Source organism: Canis lupus, chromosome 34, assembly GCF_048164855.1.
Source record: "Canis lupus baileyi chromosome 34, mCanLup2.hap1, whole genome shotgun sequence".
Taxonomy (NCBI): Eukaryota; Metazoa; Chordata; class Mammalia; order Carnivora; family Canidae; genus Canis; species Canis lupus.
In genome coordinates, this window is record NC_132871.1 from 7,847,800 (window position 1) to 7,871,747 (window position 23,948).

Consider the following 23,948-nt stretch of genomic DNA (forward strand, 5'->3'; position numbering starts at 1 on the left):
CTTTGGCTCTTTTGGTCCATATTACCTCCCACATCATTCAGTGTGAACAAAGCTCAATGAGAAATCTTTCGTGCTCTTTTCTGGAAGCATAGTAGGCAATTTTCAGCAGAAGTATTAAGTAGGGAGAGGAAATAATTTTTTGAATGTGTAAAATTGGACCTCTACAAACATATCTTCAAAGCAGGATATACTTTAAAAAGTTAAAATTTCTTGTTAGCAAATTTTAAAAGTATATTCAACAGTCCACTCGTTCTTTGAAAAGCAAGGTAGGTGAATGCCATTATAATTGCTTTATTTTTAACCAAGAATAGTATTCATAAATATAAGAAATATCTTTTAACTCATAATTATTATCAGAAGAATAGAAACATTCTGATGCCATAGCTGAAAGTTTTGAAGTTTGGAAGTTTTGCTGTTTTAAGTGGATTTAAAAAATACATATGAAGTAGTGGTTTCCTCCTGTTTTTATTATAGTGGAGTATGATAAGGTTACATGAGAATTATAGCAAGAATGAAATGAGCTTCTGGTCTATTCCAAAATAGAATACGTGCCTCTTCTATACAAAATTGTGCACAGTGAAGAGATGCGCCTCACAGCATTCATTTACTGGCTGTCTTGCCTTCTACTCCACAACTGACAAAATCTCTCACAGTGTTTATATGTGAAGAATAAACAAATAATTCAAGACACTGTCCAAGCAGAATTATGAAGAGACATGCTAGGGAAGATGGAGTTTGGATCACTCATAATTTATGATGGGCTATATGTCAAGGATGCATGTCTGGAGAATGGTGATGTTAACTCTGCCCTTCAGCAGTTGTACTTTACAGAGGGGCTGTTTCGAGCCACTTTCAGGTAAAAGACTCTGCAAACCAAAACACAAAATTTTAAAGATCTCAACCTATGTATCTAAAGCCGAATAGGCCAAAAAAAAAAAAAGCCTAATAGGCTTCTTTGCCTGGCTATCCACTAAGGCTTCACCCCACCTTCCACTATTTGTCGTTCATGGCCCAACTTAGGTATCACCTCCCACACGGGAAGTGTTCTGTGATCTTTGAGTCTGAATTAAGTGCCCATCCTCTCTATTTTCCAAAGTAACCCCCACCCCCCACATTACCTCCATTATAGCAGTCATCACACCATAATCTGGTTATCTGATTACCTGTACTCACTAGAATGCCAGGTCCTTGATAACAGGGCTTGTAGCTTGTTCATCTTCATCTGCCTGGCATCGGGCACAGGAGTTCAATAAAACTTTTCTGAAGGGAAGGAGAAAAGGAGGTAGGAAACGGCCCCAGTTCTTTGCTTTTCAATGTATATGTTTCTCCACCCAGCAAAGGAAATACAAGTCTTTGAGCCCTTTCTAAGCATGAGGAGATAAGTCTAGGTGTTTACTTTTATTTTTATTTTCCTGAGAACTGGCATCTTTTTTTAATTTGAAGGTAATACTTAGTTACAAACTTATCTGTGGCTGTAGTTCTGGCTTTCTCTGTGTGGATGGTGTGGAAGTTTTGCAAGTGCCTACTTCATTTCTTGTCCTAGGTCCTATTCTTAAGTGCAGTCAGTCTAAAGGGAGAGTTATTCATTACTGGATTTTATTGAAAACATATGCACTGAAGAATACTGGGTTTGAGGAAGAAGAAAACAAAATAAAACAAAAATACCGTAGTGCCCAAGAAACTTATTAAGAAAATGAATAAAAAGACTGGAAAAGGCAAGATAATGAAAACCATGAAATATAGGCAAAGTGACAATAGTTACTGAACTTTATAGTGTTAAAAGCCAGAAAGAATGTTGTTTTGTATCCCAGTACAGCTATTTTAACTATTTTATTTTTCACTTTATTTAAATCTTCCAAGTGCCTCGTGGTCATCCTTTAATTACTGTATATAATGTTTTGGTAGCTACCGAGATATAGGCAATTATTTCTCCTATTAGAGTTAAAATTTCTCATTTCCTTTACTATGGATCCAATTTTTATCGTCATTCAATCCAGATAATACTTGGTGTTTAATATTTGGTGTTTAACAACCAGGGTAATGTCTGGTGCTTAATTAACTGTAAGAAGAGACGGCTTCAGAACTGAAATAAGTTGCATACTGAGCAGGATGGATAGTATCAACTTAATATGACAAAATAAGTCCATTTAGAAGTTATACCCACACATACTCTTATGGAGTGAATGTTCATGTCCTCTTCCCCAAATTCATGTTTGAAGCCCTAACATCTGCAGATGGTATATAGAGATGGGGTCTTTGAGAGGTATTTAGGGTTAGATGAGGTCATGAGTGTGAGGCCCTCCTAATGGCATTAGTGTACTTATAAGAAGAGACCACAGAAAGCTTTTCATCTCTCCATCATGTGAGGACGTAGTGAGAAAGCAGCCATCCGCCAGCCAGGAAGAGAGCTCTCACCAGAACCTGATGATACTGGGACCCTGATCTTAGCTTCCACAATTGTGATAAAATCTATTTCTACTGTTTAACCCACCCAGTCTGTGGTATTTAGCCTGAACAGACTAAGACATACATATCCAAGCTATATATTGTATATGATGACAAATATATCAAGTATTTCTTTTTAATAGCCACATGTGGGGTACACGCATTATTTGTGTTACTCTCCAGAGCTGTAGATATGATCCAGAGCCACCTTGAAACCACAGTCACCTGTCAGTCTCTCTGCCAATGGGAGGTACTTTCCATGCCTACTCTTTCAGATGTCTTTTTGAGTCCTGCCTTGTTTTTGCAGTTGCTCCAGGAAGGCACAAGTCCAGTAGAGATCACTGCTGTTTTATTGCAAGAGGCTCAGCAATCTTATTTTTGTGAAAAATAATCTGATTTTTACTATATACCTTGAAATTAATTTTCCTGACACATGAACAAATATGTGGAACAGAATAAAAATTATTTCTAAGTATAAAATCCCAAATCACTGCATGACTCTTTGAATCATCCATGACAATCTGTGAAATGATCTGTATGACTACTATTTATCATTCTAAACAATTTGAGATTCCGGGTTATTTATTGTTTGGCACTATCAATGAATATTTAAAATTTTTCTTTCTTGAACTAGAAATGATATATTTATCAAGGAAGTACGAAATAAAGAAATTGGGGATCAAAATCATATTTACTTTGCTATTAATTCATGCCATGTTTCTCATGAGGGGGTACTATAAGGAAACCTGAAGTGAGCCAAAACATTTAACTTTTTAATCTATTTTTAATACCTTCATTACCTAATGAAGTCTTTAAGCATTTGGATACATACTCCTCTTCTATTTGATTTTTTCTTTAATTTAATTTAAATTAAATACTTTACCTCTGCTAATGCAACCAATTGTGATTTTTTTGCCATTTGAGGCTTCTTTTTTACTCTTATAATGCTTAGTTGTCATTAAAAAGTTATGTATTCCCTATTTCTTAGGATATTAGTATGTTCAGTTACTTGAACATACTAATGATATATTTATCCAAATTTGAAAAAGCAAAATAGAGATAAAATAGATATAAATAAAAGAGAATAAAAAAAAAAGAGCAGCCCGGGTGGCTCAGCGGTCTAGTGCCACCTTTAGCCCAGGGCCTGATCCTGAAGACCCGGGATAGAGTCCCATGTCAGGCTCCCTGCATGGAGCCTGCTTCTCCCTCTGTCTGTGTCTCTGCCTCTGTCTCTCTCTGTGCCTCTCATGAATAAATAAATAAAATCTTTAAATAAATAAATAAGAGAATAGGGTTGAATTTTTATTTTCATGATATGCTTAAAACATAATGAAGGATCCTAGTCTTCCGTGTGTCCTAAATAAATGCATAATAAGATAGGCCAAGTTGAAATTTTCCATGGTTACTGAAATTCACTTGGAGGGAAGATGATGGCCTGTTATTGGACTTTAAAAAGTCAATAGCAACCCCCTAGATCATTAGGAAAAAAAAAGTATGTATGGGAAGGCTTTGAAATGTAGTATAAAACTAATGAAGATTTTGTACAAATATTTAAGCATAGATTCCTGCCTGAAATTTTTTATATCCCTACTCAGTATGACAGAGAGAAATTATGTAAACATGACCTGGAAGGAAAAAGAACCCTACATAGTGACCATCTGTCCTATTGTCTCCCTCTTCTCTTCAAACTACAAACCTATCTTTTAAAAATGTAAGTCATGTCCTTTGCCTTACTCAAAAGTCTCAAGATTCACCTATTACAGACTTTATGCTCAGATCTCTTTTCTCTACAAACTGTTGGAATACCTTTCGAATATGTAGATATTATTTATATGGTATGTATGTATGCATGCATGAATATTTATATAATGTGTGATCATATGCCTTCCCTCTCCCTAAATAAATTATTTGTGCAGGGCATCTAGGAAAAGGCATTCATTCATAATCACTTACTGAATGTCTACACATGCCAATCATTGTGCTAAGAAAGGGTTATAGTGAATAAGACAGAAACTGCTTACTGTCTGACATTACTTCCTCCTCTTGTATAATTCACCATAACATAATAGAGGATACTGTTTATAGTCAATGGTCAATTCAGTTGATGAAGCTGCCAAGAAACATCGAACTAAGACTTGATGGGCCCTTATGCAGTAAGGAAACACAAGTTCAGAAGCCTGTGAAAAGAGACATCTGTAGTCCCACACTCTATGTCCTCTTGTATGTCTCTTTCATTATCCTAGTCTCAACCTCACATGGCTCTGGAGCCTCACCTTCAGTGCTAGAGTTTCAAGGATTATGTGTACTTGGAGGACACATCAGATTTTCTGGCAAGACAGGTCTTCAGTCTTGGCGCTGTCCCAGGTCAGCATTTTTCAAGAGTAGAGTCAACTTGGAAAAAGTGCCTATGTCAGGCCATCTTCTTAAAATAATTTATCTGATTCTTAACAAATCTCTAGTTAATTAAAAGAAGAAGAAACCAACAACAACCTGTTGTTAACTTCTTTCAATGACCAAGTCTTCATATGCCAGTGGTCAAGTAAGGGAGCTTGATATAAAAAGTAGCAAAATATTATCATGCAAAACATTCCCTCCAGCCCAAAAAGTTAGTTCTAAATTGGTTGCTTTATAAACATTAATTGATGGTGGTGTTTTCTGAGAAACTTTTATCAAAAATTTGGGAATCCATCCAATGGCACAGACTGTTTTTCCCCCCCTCCCTCTAGATTCTTGTATTCAGAATTAGGTCTCAAATCTCTTTTGGGGAAGGAAAAACATGTTTTGGAATATTCCAATCCCTTTACTTTTAGAATTGTCATTGAGGGTGCTAAAGAAGAATTGGAGTGCTATTGAGCAATCTGTGAAGTTTCAACATCTTTGCGGAACCATGTAGGAATCTTGGAAAAATACTTTTTTCACAGATCTAGCTGTCAATTTAGGTTTTTTTTACCTTCCTTTTTATGTTCTGATGCCTGAAATAAGATGGGAAAAACTTAAATCACATGTACAACACCTTATTTTCATGGAATTCTAGTATCAGAAGGATTTAGCATATTTTAAAGACATTCTACAATTAATTCTTTAGCACACCCACATATGAAAATAGGCTATATGTGTCATTGTTGCACCCTTTTTTGCAAAAATGGAAGATTGAAGAATATAAAGCAGTCTTCACATTTCTTCCAGTAGACAGCTCTGCCACTGAAAGGGAAAAAAGCTAAATATCTGACAAACAAGAGCTGGTCTCCACCCTAACATATCTTGAATTTAAATGTGTGTGTATCTAACAGGTTATTCAAGTAGGATGCATTTTTAAATTTTTTTTATTTTTAATTTTTTTGGATGTATTTTTTTAAATGCCCAATAAATCCTTGTGGCTCCTAAAGTCAGATTGAAGAACTCTTTTGCAGTGTATTCTATTTATTTTTTAATTAAATTTTTTTACCATTTTATTTTTAAGTAATCTCTCCACAATGTGGGGTTCCAACCCACAACCCCAAGATCACGAGCCACACATTCCACTAACTGAGCCAGCTGGCACCCCTGCAGTGTATTCTATTTAGAAGATAGATTTGTCTTGTCAGTGTCATACTTTTTTTCTTATTGTGAAGTTTCTGCAACCAAATAAAGATCTGAGTGTTGGAGTAGGAAATATAGCTGATCTCTTTCACGGGTTTACGATTTACAATAATCAGAGGTGTACATAAATTCTCCAATATTTAAAAATATATGTCTGGGTCTTATTTCTGGGTCTTACTTTTTTTATGTAGACACCAAACATCCATAATATGTAAGTTGATTCAGTGTCACAATATTATCAAACCCACAAAACTTTGATTTCCCAAAAATGAGCTGAAGCTATTAGATGCTGAAGTGATTAGTAACAAGCCACTATCATCTGATATATACTTAATTTTCAACTTTTGAAGTATTTACCTTTTAAAGAGGTGGTGCCATTCACCTAGTCATTCATTCGTCTGTCCTATCCCACCTCCTCCCCAAAGCCACTTGGAACATTCTCTCTGATCTCAGAGAAATAATTCTGCGTGCCTTGTTCCAAAGTAAGCTTCTAACAATCCTACCCAGCTTCGACGCTGCTTCATGCCACCTGGAGAAGCAGGTGTCAAAGTGGAGGAGGGAAGAGGGGAGAGTGATCTACTTCATTGGCCTGGGATCCAGAGCACCGGTATCTGGGATTCATTTTCTTTGATCTAAAGAAAGTCCCTTAGTTCTACTTTTCCTCATTTTACAACTAGAGGTGATAATATGTTCTTAATATTTATCATTATATCATGAAAATTTGGGCTTCATATGTTTTATGGAGGATTGAGGATATCACTGAATATTTAGAAAACCTCTGAAATTTAGTGAGAGTGTGAAAAAATCATAACTATATAACATATCGCCGAATTATTTCTTTAAAGCTTTTATTTTGAAGTCTGCACTCAACCTGGGGCTAGGACTCACAAACCCCTAGATTAAGAGTCTCAAACCCTATGGGCTGAGCCAACCAGGCACACCAGCATATCACCGTATTGTTATTTTGAACAATGCAAAATTCCCATGAATATCAAATGAGATCTTGTTTATGAAAGGACTCTTAAAATAGCAAAGCTCTATTCTTACAAATAATATTAATATTCTTATTAATATGTCTATTCCCTTCATCTCATCTTTCCTAACCAATTACCTTAAATAAACCAATGGCTGCTTTTTTGCATTAGAGCAATCCTAATTAAGGCAGATACATGACTAAGAGCCAGTTCTTGAGTTTAAGACATTTATACTCAATTTAAAGTAGCTCTGCCTGCTACTAAGTAGGTACTCACTTTAAGTTAGCTGAATGGCATAGTACTGGAGCCTACTTAAAGAACAGAATCACCTGACTTTCTAAAAGCAATGAAGAGAGGCTACAACTGAATTTGGAGCAGGGCTGGGGAGAGGGTATAGAGCAGAGGTGGGGAATAACCACACCAGTTTGGTTGTATTCCATTTTGCCTGTTTATCTTCAATAATAATTAGATTTTAAAAGGCTATGGATAAAGGTATTTTGAACCTGAGAGCTGTGCACTTGGGACATATTGTCGTTGACTCCTAACGTTTTCTGTTATACTTTTAAACTACAGTTGACTTTGGGGCGCCTTGGTGGCTCAATCAGTTACCTGTCTGTCTTCAGCTCAGGTCATGATCCCAGGAGCCTGAGGTAGAGCCCCGGTCTGTGCTCAGTGGCGAGTCTGTTTCTCCCTTTCTCTCTCCCCTTGCTTGTTCTCGTGTACTCTCTCCCTCTCAAACAAATAAAATCTTTAAAAAATAAAATAGCATACAGTTGACTTCCAAACATAGAACCTTTATTCTCACATTATTTATTAAACTAGCAGTGGTTAACATAACAATTTTAAAAAGATTTTAAACCCAGTCATAGAAGCCAACATATTAAATTATCCTTCGTGTATTGATAATGGAAATTTATTCTAAAAATTCTTTGGACTTTTGACTGTTAGAGACCTCCATTTACCCTGCCTCCTCCTTTTTTCCTGAATTTCTATTGCCAATCATATAAGAAGGACCCACTTAACCTGTGTTCTGAGCAGTGACATCTAACTGTAGGTTTAATACTCAACCAAAAGAGATGAGTGGTTTTATATTCTATCCCAAAATATTGAATAGACATTAACAGTATGCACATGTCTGTAAACTACTTTTTCTCAGAAAGCAAATAGCCGACCAAATAAAACTTTAAAAATGATATAAACCAAGATAATCACAGCTACATAATTATTAGGAACAGCTGAGAAACACATCAAATTTAAACTTATATGAGGAGAAAGAAAGGTCTAAAACAAATATATTTTCAACCGATTCCTTTAAAAAAGAACTCTAGAAAAACAGCCTGTAGCACATAGCTCATCACTCCTGTGCAATCAGACATTCCATTGTCTTCAGAGTGAGAGCTGCTGCCTCACCGGCCTGGCCCCGTTAATGGGTGAGTAGCTTCTGAAGAAGCATTGTGACATCCAGAGGTGGAGTTCTTTGAAGTTACAGTTCTGGGGAAGCATCATTTTGTTACAGAGCAAGAGTCATATCAGAATTTCCTGGGAATCGGTCATCACAGGAAATTATCAGCAATTCATGGACTTTCCTTTCTGCGTTTGCTTCGGCCTCAAGGGTAATCACAAAAGATTATAGTCTCCATTTCAGCTTTCATATCACTGAAATATTCTTCTGTGCCGAGAGCATGATTGATTTCCAGAGGCCAGCTTTTAACCCCAGCTTCAGGAGGCCAGTTGCACGGCAGTGGCTGGATGACTGCCAGCAAGTGTTACTGTGATATTGTCTGTTGTGAGGCAGACATTTGGTGACTCCTGACTAATTATACAAAATCTTTTCAATAAAATGACATCTGAATTTCTTGTGTTGTTAGATATAGGTATTTGCCCAATTTTAGTAAAAGTGTTAAAGGTTGGGGGAGACAGAAAGTGTGAATAAAAATTTCAAATGGGTGTTACGAAGACTTTGAAGGTGCCAAGCATGTTGATAGGTTGAAGTTCAGAATGGGAAACGAAAAACTTAGGGACGTTTCTGAAAATCTTCGTAAGGAGTAGTTAGATAGATGCAAATGGTTTTTGCTTCATAACATTAAAACTTTTCATGAATGTTCCTGAGTGATTCTGTATTTCCTGACGCTGCACTTGGTGGTACATGTAGGTCTTTCTCCATTGCTTGAGTAGGGAGTCTTGATGTGATATCCATGGCCAAAATATAAGCAAGCTAGACACATTTTAATGTGATTTCATTGGCTGTATTCATTTTTCTCTTCTATAAGTTGCTTTATTTAGAATATATAGAGACAGAAAGGGCTTTGTGTATATTTGAAACAAATTTAGTGGATAAATAGTTTTACCTATCCGTGACTACGTGTCCTTACAAATCCAGAAGAAAAGAAAGAGTTCAATTTGGACTACTGTAAGTTTGAACTGTAGCCTCCTTGCAATCACTTAAAAATAATTATAAATCAAATAGCTAAATGCTAAATGTCAAGCTGTACCATGAACAGAGCCTTATTCAATACAGCAATTATCACTGCAGAGAACAGAGTTAAGGCACAATCTTGAAGCTCTTTATTTCACTTCACAAGTATGGTATATTTTGTATAATATAAATGCAAGGTCAAACCAAAAACCTTTTTTTTTTTTTTTTTGGTGAAAAGAGTTAATATGAATACACATATACATCCATACAGAAAGGCAATAAGATAATTATATGATGTAAAATATTTTTGACATCACTTGTCCACAAAACCATTCAGGTACCACTTTCCTAATGAAGAACCCTAAAATGTTATGTGTGACAAAGTAAGCTTGCAAGAAGAAGGACTAGTAAAATCAACATTGATGTAGTTACGACATCCTTGGGTGGGAATCACGAAACAGGGACAGAAGGGTGCCTGGCTGGCTTAGTTGGAAGAGTATGCATCTCCTGATCCAGGCTTATGATTTTGAGCCCCATATTGGGTATAGAGATTACTTAAATCAATTAATTTTAAAACAACAATAACAAGGAAATAGGGACAGGTAAAATATAGGATGCCCGGTTAAATTTCAGATAAACAGCAAATTATTTTTAGTAGGAGAATATCCTATACAATTTTTGGCACATATTTCTACTTAAAAAATGGCTTGTTGTTTATCTGAAATTCAACTTTAACTGGGCATCTTATACTTTTATTTGCAAAGCTGACAACTATAGCAAGTGATCTGGGTCCTGGTCTTAGCTAAAGAGATTAGAGCAAGTCACTAAAATTCTCCAAATCTTTTCTCATTTTCAAGCAAGGGAGTTGGACTAGAATCAGGCTGGTGGAAATGGGGCCTGGCCTACCCGTTGTCACCAGCACTGTTTGTAGTGTTTATTGTACAGAATTTCCAGTTAGGATTCCATTTGGGGGGTGGTGGGGTTCTGGACCTCCAACTAAAACAAATTTAAAAACTGGTTTGAAAACGTAGATGATCTCTGCCATTTTACCCCTGGGTGATGAGAGTATGGCATGGAGAGTAAGAGCCCCAGATGCTCAGGATTGGAGCACTGCACATTTGTTCCCTTGCCTTGAGCCTTGTCAGTCCTCAGCTGTCAGGATTCTTCGAAGTGCGAGGGCAAGAAATGTGTTGTCCTGCATTTGGGGAAAAAAACATTTCATTTCCACTTTGCTTTGCAGAATAAAGAATACATCCAAACAGGGTGTGGGTTTCCTCGTTTGCACCTCCTCCTGCCTTATGGGGTTTTCTTCTCATCTTATACCTTTTTAATTTGTGTCACGGACCTATTCTGCTTCACCATCAGGACATATCTGATTACTTACCGAACAGCCTTTCAAACTTAGCTTTGACAGAATGGTTTTGAGAGGATGTCAGTTAATGCATTTAGCTGTTTGGGAGGCATATTGATTTTTAAATCAAGAAAGCTCATTGCTTCCCTAATCACCTTTGTAACTTTTTTTTTTTTCTTTTTCTTTTTTTTTTTTTTACCTGTTTACCAGAGAACACAGGCAAACACATTCTTACTTACTTCTATTTGGAGACAGCACCAATAACTTTTAAAGCTACATCTGTCAGTGTCAGCAAGTGGTCTTTGGTGACTTAGGATGGCACTTTTTTTTTTCTCCTAAAGTATAAAGAATTCTTTTTTTTTTTTTTTTTTTTAAGTTATTTCTCAGACTTACTTTTGGCACTGAATTTTATGTTCTGGAAATTTAATCTTGGAGACAAAGTTTAGGGGGGCTGTTTTTAAGTCAATGTTTTAAAAACAAGGAAAGGAAAGGTCAAGAACCGAGTACCAGTCTTCTATCTCAGATATTAGCCAGTCCACCCAGAATGCAGGATGGATGTCTCCTACCAATATATTATAGAATAATTGCTTCTCATTATCTCTCCTCAAATGAATATTTTCTTGAGTATTTTGTACATTTATTGAAAAATTATTCTTTAGGTGTGCCTGGGTGGCTCTGATCATGATCCCAGGGTCCTGGGATAGGGCCCCACATCAGGCTCCCTGCTCAGCTGGGAATCTGCTTTTACTTCTTTCTCTCTGCCTGCTGTGCACACACACTCTCTCTGTGTCAAAAAAATAAAATATTTTAAAAAAGAAAAGAAAAACTATTCTTCAGTCCATATTCCTGAAATAATTTATTTCTTCTATTTCACCCTGAGAAGACACACTAAATAACACAGGAAACAACTGACCTATTTAGTTTAGATTCTCTTGGTGAGTGCAGTTCCTGTTCCCATCACTTGAAACATGTACTCTAGCTTTGTTAATGGGAGTTTTTTTTGGGGGGGTGACACAGTTCATTGTCATCTATGCATATCTTAGACTGTTTTTGAAATACGAATATACCTTATTGAGAAATATAAACACTTTGGAGGTAGTAATTTTTCCACGAACTAAATTATTTTTTTAAAGATTTTTAAAAATTTATATATTCATGATAGACATAGAGAGAGAGAGAGAGAGAGGCAGAGACACAGGCAGAGGGAGAAGCAGGCTCCATGCAGGGAGCCTGACTCAGGACTCGATGCTGGGACTCCAGGACCACGCCCTGGGCTAAAGGCAGTGCTAAACCCCTGAGCCACCCAGGGATCCCGGAGAACTAAAGTCTTATTAATTTCCTAAAAGATTCCACATAGTTTTCAGTTTTTTAAAAAATTTTCTAATTTTTTTTTGCATTCTCTTATAAGGACATTTAACAATTTCATAAGAATTTTTTACCTTATCTTTGACAGAGATGTTACAGATCTTTCGTATCTGTAGGCATCCATTGACCAAAAAATATTATAGTTATAGGAACATCAAATCTTAAGGATAAGACAAAGAGTTCTCAAGAACTCTCTTCACATCCTGATGGAAACCCCCCCCCCCCTCAATGGTTTCTTGTCCCATCTGAACATTGCTTGTTTAAGAATGGAAACAAACGAAGAAAAGCACTGGGTTTTCTTAGGAGATATAATTCATCTCATTACCTTACTGCTCTTCCCCCATGTTGAAAAGAGCAGTTGGAATTGGAGTTAAGAGTGGTGTGGTCTTCCTTAATACATCACATTAACCAATTAGACATTTCGAAATGCACTGTTTAACCCGAATATGGATAATATGCAACTGAATGTTTTTACCTTATTCATCTATTATTTGAATAGGAACATCAACACCCAAAACATTGCATGTGTGTGTGTCCATGCAGTGGGGTCTTGAGGGAACCTTCAATTAAGTCTCATACCCGTTGCGGACATAAATTGAAAGTCTTATTTGTTAAACTGAACTTTCTGAAATGCTCTTTGATGTGGCTTCTTAAATTACCCAGCGGCATAACTACAGCTTTGCTGCATCACTCTTAATCCCTGGCAGCATGGAAAATCACCAGGCATGGGGAGAGCCAGGAAAATGGAACATTTTACATTTGTACTGACCGTATTTGTTACATACAAGGATCCACTGTCAGAATTAGAGGTGCAGCTTCAGTAAGGTACACAGTTCTAATCTTGTGGCATCTCCCATTAACAAAATAACTACTGTCTTAAAAAGAACTGAAAATGTCTTCCTTTTACTCAGTGTAGTTTTAAAATTATCTTTCTAAAGTGTAAACTGGTTTTCCACTGAAGAGAGGGAAATGGTGAAACCACCCATTCATTTGCTTTTATTTACTTATTTAACTTTTTTGCTGTTACCATTTGGTAACTTTAAAATCCTAAACGTGTTAAAAAATGAAAAATATTACTTTCTTGTAGTATCTTCATAACTGTTAGATCATGGGCCAAATGTGTACTTATTTAAAAAACAGAAGAAGTAACTCACGCCCTTTTTGCTATTCACTAGGCTCCAGGCCAACCACACTGCGCAGAAAACCACTAGGCAGGTTTCCATGTGAGAGGCATCTAGCATTTAGGACTCATCTTTAGAAAAATTCCAAAATGCAGATCACTTTCTCCTTGAGGTTGTGCTGATGGTAGTAGTTCTGACATCCACTTGTTATCTTGGTACTTGGTAGTTGAAGAGCATCCTCTGTCGAAATCTCACAGACCACTTTGAAAGCTGAAGAACATGCCCCTTACTTTTACCAGTTGTCTGATTCAGAATTCTGTATCAACTTTCCTAAATCATGGAATGGTGTCATTATTTTTACATATTTGGTATGGTTTGACATGTAAAAGTATCTGAATCCCAGTTCTATCAAGACAACCAAAATGTCTTTAGGAGTTTTCTGTGGTAAAATGCTGTGTTTTTTCCCTATTCTCCTATCTGATTTTTTTAAAGTACTTAAACACTCCAGAAATACCATATTACTTTAAATTTCTAGGTCTCTTCAGCTACCATGCTCTGTTTTTGAAGGCTTCTTCTTCATTATGTCCAGTTTCTAAAACAGTGAATGATAGTCACTTAATAAACTTTTGTTAAATCAATGAATTTTCAAGAAAACATAGTGTTTGTGCAAACTGAAAATCGTGTATTTTAAAAAGTGTGATGTGTTGGAAAAGGAGCACAAATTTAACACTTAACCTCTAAAAGTGTTGCATCTTTTACCATCAGAGTGATCTAGGAATGGGACAATATTCTATGGCAGAAACGCACATCTCTCAGCAATTCTGTGTTTCTTTTTATTCTTCCAAAAATAAAACCAAGATGAAATTTCTCCAAAAACTACTGGAAAATGCAGTTTAGTTTTTCTTTCCAAAGAGATCTTCAAAATAGACCAACGTGTGTTTTTCCTTACTTAGTCATCCTTTTTTGTCAATGGAGTATACAATCTTGTTTGATGAATCTCAAGACTTTTCAAAGAGGTTCTGACAATATGGAATTTGAGTGAAAGATATTGAGCCTTCTAAATTTATTTAAACAAAAAAAAAAAAGGGAGGGTGGATGAAATTCTAATCTGTGCTCTCCTCTGACTGGCTGCTTCAAATCTCTGGGCTGCCCCCACTCATATTTTCTATAGAGACTATGGACCACCCCTAGGGAGATTCTGGAAAGAGATCCTGGGATCCCATTTCATTTCTGCAGCAATCACACACTGCTAATTGCTAACCAGTCCCAAAATGCTTAATGTATTTTGACAAAATAGCGATAGGAGGAGGACGAAGAAGAGGAGGAGGAGGAGGAGGAGGAGCTTTATTGGATCTGAGACAAAGATATAATGTAGCCTATTGCCTATTATTTTCTTAAGTGTGTGTTGTATTATTTTAGCCTCTATACCACTTATAGGGGAGGAATGGTATCCCATGGCTATAGGGACACAGCTGATTTGATTTGTAATGCACAGCCAATATGTGGTTGTAGCAAGGAGCTGGAGATACGTGAGGGAAGCACCTTTTCAGACATATGGCTCCTGGCTGAATCAACAGTCTGTGGAGAGTGTGGCATGCCATTTGTCTTCCTTTTGGTGATAATGATGGCATCCATGTGGACCCCTGTCAGGGTGCTGTGGGTAGGAGAAGCAGTGTCAGTATGGCAAGTCTGTGCTTTTTTACACATTCCAGATGCACAAATGCAGGTCTCATGGTAGCGTGCAATTCCAGTGTAATGTTCCATGTGGTTTACTTTTATTGAGCCTTCTGATTTGAAATCCAAAACAGTACAAAGCTGTGTGGTTGAGGTGATGTTGCCAATAATGTGCAATTGCTTCTAATTCTTGATCTTTGAGAACTGGGTCTTTGTGATAGCTGTGTCTGTTTTGTTTCTATTTTAAGTTTTAGAGGATTTGAAAAAAGTAAAACAATAATATTAAGGCATATGGTCAGAGCACTTAAATATAAAAGGCAAAACCTTTTTTGAAGTAACTCAGGCAGATATTACTCCTCAATGATGTAGCTATCACTTTTAAATGTGTCACTTCATGAATATTTGAAGTTTTAATGAGACCCTATTGTCACATTCTCTTTCATAAATCCAATATTGAAGAAGGAAGGGATGAAAAATAGCCATTTGTTTCGGACTACTGTAATTCGGTCATATTGCACTTTAAAAAGCAATGCTTTGCCAAACTTCCAGATAGACCGAAGTCACAAGGGTTTAGTAGCTGAGATCCTCTTGGTAGTAAATGAAGGGCAGGTGTAAATGATGACCATCCCTGGCTGTGTGTAATCTCTAAGTATTCCCTCTCTAAGTGTTTTGTTCTGGATGCAAGCCCAACAGTAACAATGAGGAAAGGGGACCCAGTTATTATTTCTGGCTCTACTGAAGTTATTCAAGAAGAAATGGGCTTATTCTCAGAATGACCAAGATGGATCAGAAAGAGAAAAACCCAGACTCACCTCCCCAGGAAACTTACTGAAGCATCAAGCAGGCCTTAGGTGTAGTTGGGCGAGGCAGCTGCCCTCCAGGCAAAAGAGGTGCTAGAAACATCCTTTCTTCAAATCTCATCCCCGTGAGTAGTGCCACATGCTCCACCTGCCATCTCTGCTCGGTGTTCCCTGCAGGGACCAGTGTGCAGAGAGACTCCCACCTGAGTTTGAACCCTGGCTTCAGACCTTTGGAATCAGAGGTGACAGGTTATTAAACCTCTCAAAGCCTTGGAGTCCTCACTGGTAAAAGAGGATAATGATCATAGCTGCCTCCTTGGGTGATGGTGGAGACCACACAAAATAATCCCTTGGTATAATTCCTGGCACATGGTAAGAGCTCTGTAAATCTAAGCTGCTCTTATTATGATGTTTATTATTGTTAGTCCACAGCTAAAAAAGGAATTGAATGGCAAATAATCCTGGGAGGATAACGCATTGACGTCACTGGTAAAGGGAGGATCCTGGGTGCTTAAAATGTGAGAAAATCAGAAAAGGGAGAGAAAGGCCAAAGTAGAGGTGGGGCAAAGGAGACAGACCTTTCTGTGCTTTCTCAGGCCTCATTACTTTGCTTAAAGGTCACTGCTTTTCCCAGCCCCGAGTTAAATAAAGTTTAAACTGCTTTTTCAGTTTTTAACTTTTGCAATTATAAGTATGTCCTTATGTTGGACTCATCCTGCCTCATTTAGTCTGAAACCATATCTGACGTATTAGGCCTCCAGAAATGTTTGTTGGTTGGCTGACTTTTAAACTTTAAAAGTCAAACACTTGGTATTATTACTTCTGTTTTGTTTTTAAAGATTTTATTTATTTATTTGACAGCGAGCGAGAGAGCGCGCACAAGCGGGGGGAGCAGCCTCCGGAGAGGGAGAAGCAGGCTCACCACTGAGCAGGGAGCCCGACGCAGGGCCCGATCCCAGGGTCTGGGATCGTGACCTGAGCTGAAGGCAGATGCTTAACCAACTGAGCCACCCAAGTGCCCCTCTACTTCTGTTTAATAGGAAAGCTAGAGTTGCCCGTTGTTGTATAGCACGTGCTTACCAAATGCCTTTCGGAACATTGGTTAAAATAGATGGCTGAGTCGAAGGGGACATTCCTGTCTTTAAGAAGAGTGCAGGTTCCTAGGCATTTCACCACATAGAAGAGCTCGTATTATCATTCTTGAGCAGTCTCCCTTGGTTTTTAATTGGGTGGTGCTCGGTTCGCTCCAATACCCAGCCACACGGGATGCCTAGTGAAATCATTTGAAGACTCTTACAAGAATACAAATCACATTTCAGGCCTCTTGAAAATTACTGAGACAGTGGGAAGTTCGTATTTCCAAGTTCTTTGCCTCGAATCTAAATATCATCTAGGATGAAGCCATTTGGTCCTGTACCTCCTACCTTCCATCCTCTCCCCACACGTAGCATCACCCCTGCCTTTAGTGAGGTGCTGCATTTCCCTGTGGCTAAGTTTTATTTGCGGCTGCATATTTTTATGTGATTATTTACACGGCGAAGATGTAAATTAATTTTGGGCATGCTCAATGAAAAGAACACTTGTTAAAAATTCACACAGATTTGTGGTTCCATAATCTTGGTGCCTACACCAAAGATACCTGGTTGTTCTTATTTTGATGTTGAAAATACAGTAGATGGTGTGATAAGGCCAGCTTCATTAATTCATTTATAAGTACTATAATATAATAGTTAATTTGTCCATACATAGCCTCCAATTATCTCCTCAATTCCTGCTAATAGCCACAACCCCATCTTTCATTTTTATTACCTACCAGTTAATTGCACTAATAGGTTTTGCTTTTCATTTCTACATGATTTTCATTAGAAAAAGTGGCAAGTGTTAACTCTCGCTGCTTCTTAGGTAGTAAGCTTTGCAGGCTTTTTAATCAGAGGTGAAGAAGGAAAAGGAATTTTTAAAAATTTCATGTAAATGTGCTTGCTAGCCTCAAAATTCCAGATGACTACTTCTAACTTTTACTTTTTTAGAAAAGAAGAGGCTTATTTGGGACCAATAAATTCTATCAGGTAAGGAATATTGGTAGCTAGAACTATGTGGGGTTTTTTTTTCTCCTTCAACAAACAAACAAGCACTTCTCTGGCTTTATTTACAATGAATCACAATTTTCTCAGTCCATACATTGCATTCTTGTGCACTCTGAATGAACAGGAACTAATTTAATATTAGTATTTAACAAGGCATTTGTTCCTTTAAAAGTGATGTAAACATTTTAATAGAGATGTTTGAAAACATTTATTTTTAATAACCAAATGTCTATGAGAAAACCAGTTGACTCTTTAAAAGAAAACTCTTAACTGTCGTTAATTGTAATATCTCCAGTAATTTCTAAGCAGTCAACATATGAGATCATGTATATATAATTTTGAGTATATGAAATTGAATCACTTGTATATATCACATTTTAGGATTTTTGAGAATGTTTTCATTCACTCTGAGTATTTTATTCATCCTAAAAACTGGCGATTGAATAAAAGAATTACCATTGGTTTAGTTCTACATACCTCATTATGATTACAGACGACTGACATTCATTAGTGGAAAAAAACAATATAAGTTAGTATAAATTAACATCATAGTCATTATTTTCATCTAACTCGTATTGTAGGACTGCTAAGGAAAATATTCAGGATTTTATCACTTAGTACTTTAAAAAAGGAGAGGGAGAGATCTGAAAACCTTCTTCTCTATATTCTTCAGTGTCTGGTTCCCCCTGAAATGACTCAGGTACTGGTAGTTACTGTGTCAGATCGCAAACAGTCAAAATATCAGCTAGATGGTATCTGTTTCAAGGTAACAGCTGCATTGGCAAGTGGAACAATCTTTTTTAGACAACTTAAAGTTCCCTTTCAACTAAACCTTGTTCCCCAAAATGATATTTGAATAAGAAATGTAATTACAGAATTCTGTGATAAACAACAGTGAAAGACAAAAGAGATTTAGACTGTGTGGAGGGGGGCAGGGGGTGGAGAGTGGAGTGGATCTTCTTCTGAAATAGCTGTAAAAAAGAGAGAGAGAAAGAAAGAAGGAAAAAGAATCAGAAGGAAAATAAATAAAATCCATGCACAAGTGAGAAATGTAGAGGATAAAATTTTTACATGATTAGTAGTAAGTTGTTCAAAGGATAAAAGGCAGCAGGTGTTAATGACAGGTGACAAGGAATGGGGTAAAATGGTTGTGTTTATTTAGTTGATTTTATAAGGATGAGTAGGATTATGTATATAAAGTAGAGAAGACAATTCTGGTAAAAGTTTCTTGAAGGAACCTCTTTAGTTTACTTTTCAGGGAGCAGATGGCTGGGACCTCGCCTGTCTTTCTATCCGGGGTGCTCATCCACAATTTACCTTTTAGGACAGATTGTCCCCAGCCTTGGGAGCACTAGAGGATATTTTCAGGCTGATGTGGTGCAAATGCGAGATTTAGGTAGAATAAAGTTGTATATTAGGAGTTATTTTAAAAATTATATAGGCAGCTAACAATTTTAAAGATGTAAGAAGAATGTTTATTTTCCAGGTCATGTTGGAGCTGTCAGCAGATGTCCTGGCTTACTAAAAACCTGAAACTAGATTATTTTAGTTGTGCCTTTTGCCTGTGTTTCTATATTGTGGTATGGGAACAAGAAGAATATATGCATTTATTTTAATTTTTAATGTTAATTTTCAATCTTTTTTAAAAATTAGTAACAGGAAAGAATACATTAAACCAATAATTTCCTGAATATTATTGCTACGTTTTACAAAGTCAATTTGAGTTTGAATTAAAGAAAAAATAAGTAAATAATGATACCATAATATATGGATATAGCAAAAATAATGAAAGTAGTATGCAGAAAACTGTTGTTTGAGAAATATTCGTATAGTTTTATCCCATGTAATTCACATATTACCAATAAGTATTTTTCAGAGCCCAAGAACAGAAAATATCTCAATAAAATGCTCTCATTTTTTAACTTAGCAGAACAACGTACTTTTTCATCCTGCCAATATAGTTAGACTATCTTATTTTTAAGCCTGTTCAAACTGCTTTGCCATCTCTAGTAACAATGAGAAAGTATAGTTTCATTTTTGCAAAGGGATGAATGAGATTTAAGTGTATGCATTTGTGAGTAAACTAAAAAAGTGGACTAAAATTTTGTTTTCTGAACTTTTGACATTTTCTTTGCCCATGGAGGGTTTTTAAAATTCTCATTAACCGCACTTACTACATCAATTATGACCTTGTACAAAAGAAATCCCCAAATTTTCCAGAAATGATATTTTTACATGTGGTAGTTAAATACTCTTAACAGCCTTTTCTTTTTTATGTTTTAAATTATCGCATATAAAATTGACTTTGGGGGAGTACATATAGTTCTAAAAATTCTAACGTGTAAATTTGTATAACCGCCACTAACATCAGGATATAGAGTAGTCCTGTCAGTCCGGAACATTCACCTCTCCAAATTTTTGTCCTGTATAGTGGGAATACATTGTCCTGTCATCTCTCTTAAACTAGTAGCAAAAAAAATAGGCTACACTACTGTTCAATAATTCTGTAATCCACCCTTTTTTCCAATGTACCTAAGTTCTTCTAATTGCGAAATTTTTATTTTGTTGATTTATATTCCTGATCAAGCATTGTATTCATTTGTTCTCTCAACCAAATATCATCAACTAATCCAATCCCAAACTCTAACCTCAGGAGATTTCCTACATGATGGTGTCAGTGGATCTGTCCTTGTTCATGTTACATGTGTTTATAAGTAATGCTTTGTTCATCATCCGCATTGTTTTGTGAACTGCCAGTTGTCTGATATTAATGCTGGAGATTATCTGGAGTACATGAGACAATTGCTGCTCTGTCTCTCTTTTTATAGGCTCTGCAGATAGTGTTCTTTATTTCTCCAAGTATTTTCATGGTGTTATGCCGTAGTTTTTCTGTGCTTGAATACTTTAGTCACCATTTATTTCTCTGAATATGTATGGAACATTCAAACCAAAGAAAGGAAAGTCATGGGTTGTAAGTCAAAATTTTACTTGATCAATATCTAGACAAAGGTTGGATGTTAATCAATCGGCTATGAGTATTTGAGTGTACAAATGTGACAAGCATTTCAAGTAAGATGGATTTCAATCTATAGTACATGAGGTGTAATAAATTATTTTTAAATAAAGATCAGTAGTTTCTCTCTTGTGATACGAGTCTGTCATTTATAACTTTGTTCTCAAAACTTGAGAAAGTGAAATATGTGTAGTAATCGTCACTGAGGTCATTTCAGACCATGTTACCTCATCACCTCATACTGGGAGAACATTAACAAGTGAATTTGATTCTGACCTTTAGATCTTAAGTTTTCTCGTTTTATGATTCTTTTAAGGTTTTTCAAGGTTCCTTATATAGGATTTAAGATTTCTTGAAATATTGTGATTTTCCTGTGATTTGGGGGGATTCTTATTTCAAAGAAGTTTTTTGTTCTTGTTTTTAATTCCTGGAAACAAGTACATTACTATTGAATGAGATTCTTTATTATCCCTGTCTGGGAGCTAAAAGTTAAAACTTTAAGGCATAATACAGCTACTTTTACTTGTTCATACTATTGTCTATCTTTGAAGATATACATTGACTATTTTATCATTTGCTCTTCAGATGGATCCTGTGCAAAAAGCAGTCATTAACCACACTTTTGGAGTGTCCATTCCCCCAAAGAAGAAACAAGTTATTTCTTGTAATGTCTGTCAGCTTCGCTTTAATTCGGATGTGAGTATCACCTTTTCATTGCTCTCTGTAAGTCTGTCAAGCTGAAAGGCTGATTGTTCTGAATATGTACATCTCTTTGTATTTATATAGCCTCTAGAAGTTACTCCCATTGGTGGCCCACTTACTTCAGTGTGCCAGATTTCCCAGGGATTTGGATTCAACATTAGAAACGTGAGCAATAGAGTGGCCAATATAAAAATTCAAGAATTCCTCTACATAATCAGTCTTACCCAAATCATTTTATGCTTAATCTTACCAATTATATTTGCTTTTGAAAAATTGCCAAATAGCAGATGATATTTTTTTAAAGTTTAAAATGCAATGGATACTGAAGAAAACTATTGCTATTACTCTTAATAACAAGTGTCACATTTCATCCGTGCATGCCCAAATTAAATATCTGAGAGAATAATTTATTACACAATTTATATTTTCCCAGAACATGGAAATGCAGGGAAATATTTGTAAAGTATTTTATCTGGCCAACATAGCTATCATGCTAGAAAAAAAAAAAAAAGTAACAAGAAAAAGGTATTGTCATTTATTAAAGCAGATCTTAAAATGTAGGTGTAAGATAACATGAAATTAAAATAAATAATATTAGAATGTTTATACTGCTCAATTACCAAGTAAAGCCAGTGACCAATGCAAATCTGAATCTGGAACTGTATATTATACGAGTTACTTCCTGAGTTACACCACCCCAGAAGCCATTTTCCAAAGAACATATTGTAAGAGTCATGTTTTTTTGCAAATACTAAAACAACAAATACTCTTGTTTGCATATGTATATAAATGATGTTTTGATAATTCTACATAGGAAACGTAATAAAAATTTATAGTCATTGGAAAAGTATGAACTATGAAAATATTGTTGTATTAGATTATCAAAATTAAAAACTTCTACCCTTCAAGTGACATTGTTATACTGTTAAGAAAATGGAAAGAAAAGGGATGCTTGGGTGGCTTAGTCAAGTTAAAAGTCTGCCTTCAACTCAGGATCATGATCCTGGAGTCCTGGATTTGAGCCCTACACCAGGCTCCTTGCTCAGTGGGGAGGCTGCTTCTCCCTCTGTTCCTCATGCGGCTCATGCTCTCTCTCTCACTCTTCTCTCTCAAATAAATAAAATCTTTTAAAGGAAATGGAAAGAAAAGCTATAGACTGGGAGAAAATAATGTAAAAACATATGGCTTGTATACAAAATATTAAATAACGTACAACTCAATAATTAATCATAAATGGGCAAAAGATTTGAACACTTTACCAAAGAAGAAAAATGAATGACAATTAAGTATGGAAAACAATGTTCAATATCATTAGCCATTAAGAAAGTGCAAACCACAATCAGATAGTCCTCCACCTATTAAAATGATGAAAATTAAACAAAGTGGATGATTAGCAACCCAACCTCTCTCTTTCATTGTTGGTAGCAATACAAAATGGTGCAGAGACTTTGGAAAATAGTTTAATAGTTATTTATAAGAAATTTTAAAGAAGTTATAGATATATTTTCCATACAATCCAGCAATCCAACTTTTAGGTATTTATCTAAGAGAAATGAAAACTTAATGTTCAAACATATGTGTCACTTGTAGTAGCTTTATGCATAATTGCCCCAAACTGGAATTGACCCAAATGTCTATCAACCGATGAATGGATTAACAAACAAAAGTATGGTCATACGATGGAATACTACTTAGCAATAAAAGAAATGATGTAAAAAAAATTTTTAAAAATAATAAAAGAAATGATGTACTGATAGATAACACCCCACAACATGGGAGAATTTCAGAGGCAGTATGCTAAATGTAAGAAATTGGACACAAAGACTATATTATGTGATCGCACCTATATAACTTTTTGCAAAAGACAAAACTGTGGTAACAGAAATCAGATCAGTAGTTAAGATGGAGTGAGGGACATAGAGAACTGTTGATATAAAGCCACTGACAAAGGAAGATCTGCCTATTAGAAAAATTGAGAAGAAAAAAGTAACAATGTTCGATGATTGACAGGCTCTTCAAAAAAAAGGGTTTTGACTATCAAGTGAATAATAGAGACTTTGGAGCACTTATGAATCCCTTGAATTTAAAAAAAAACATATTTACATGGTTCAAAAAGCAAATTAATTTTAAAAGATACATTAAAAATCTTGTTCCATCCCATTCCCCATCCTCCCACCTTCCATGCCATTCCCTATCTATAACCACTTTAATATTTCTTGCAAACCTTTCCCGAGTTCGTTTATGCAAATACAACCAAGTATATAAATATTTATTCCTATTTCATCCCCTTTCTACATAAAAGGCAATGTGCTGTTTATACTTTTCTTTGCCGTGCATTTTTTACATAACAGTATATCCTAGAGTGGAGCACGTGGGGGGCTCAGTCAGTTAAGCATCCTACTCTTGACTTCGGCTCAGGTCGTG

At 36.0% G+C, this 23,948-nt stretch overlaps 1 protein-coding gene across 22 annotated transcripts in view; it reads left to right on the forward strand.

The window, feature by feature from the left end:
• The window catches only part of ZNF385B (zinc finger protein 385B), a 387,675-nt gene that overhangs the window by 292,929 nt on the left and 70,798 nt on the right, over positions 1-23,948 (forward strand). For 19 of the 22 annotated variants that reach the window (XM_072811297.1, XM_072811276.1, XM_072811285.1 and 16 more), the window contains 2 exons: positions 17,753-17,791; positions 21,408-21,518. In XM_072811297.1, the coding sequence (XP_072667398.1) occupies positions 17,753-17,791; positions 21,408-21,518 (150 nt within the window). The remainder of the gene's footprint in view (positions 1-17,752; positions 17,792-21,407; positions 21,519-23,948) is intronic. The other 3 variants (XM_072811280.1, XM_072811286.1, XM_072811296.1) reach the window with 1 other exon arrangement.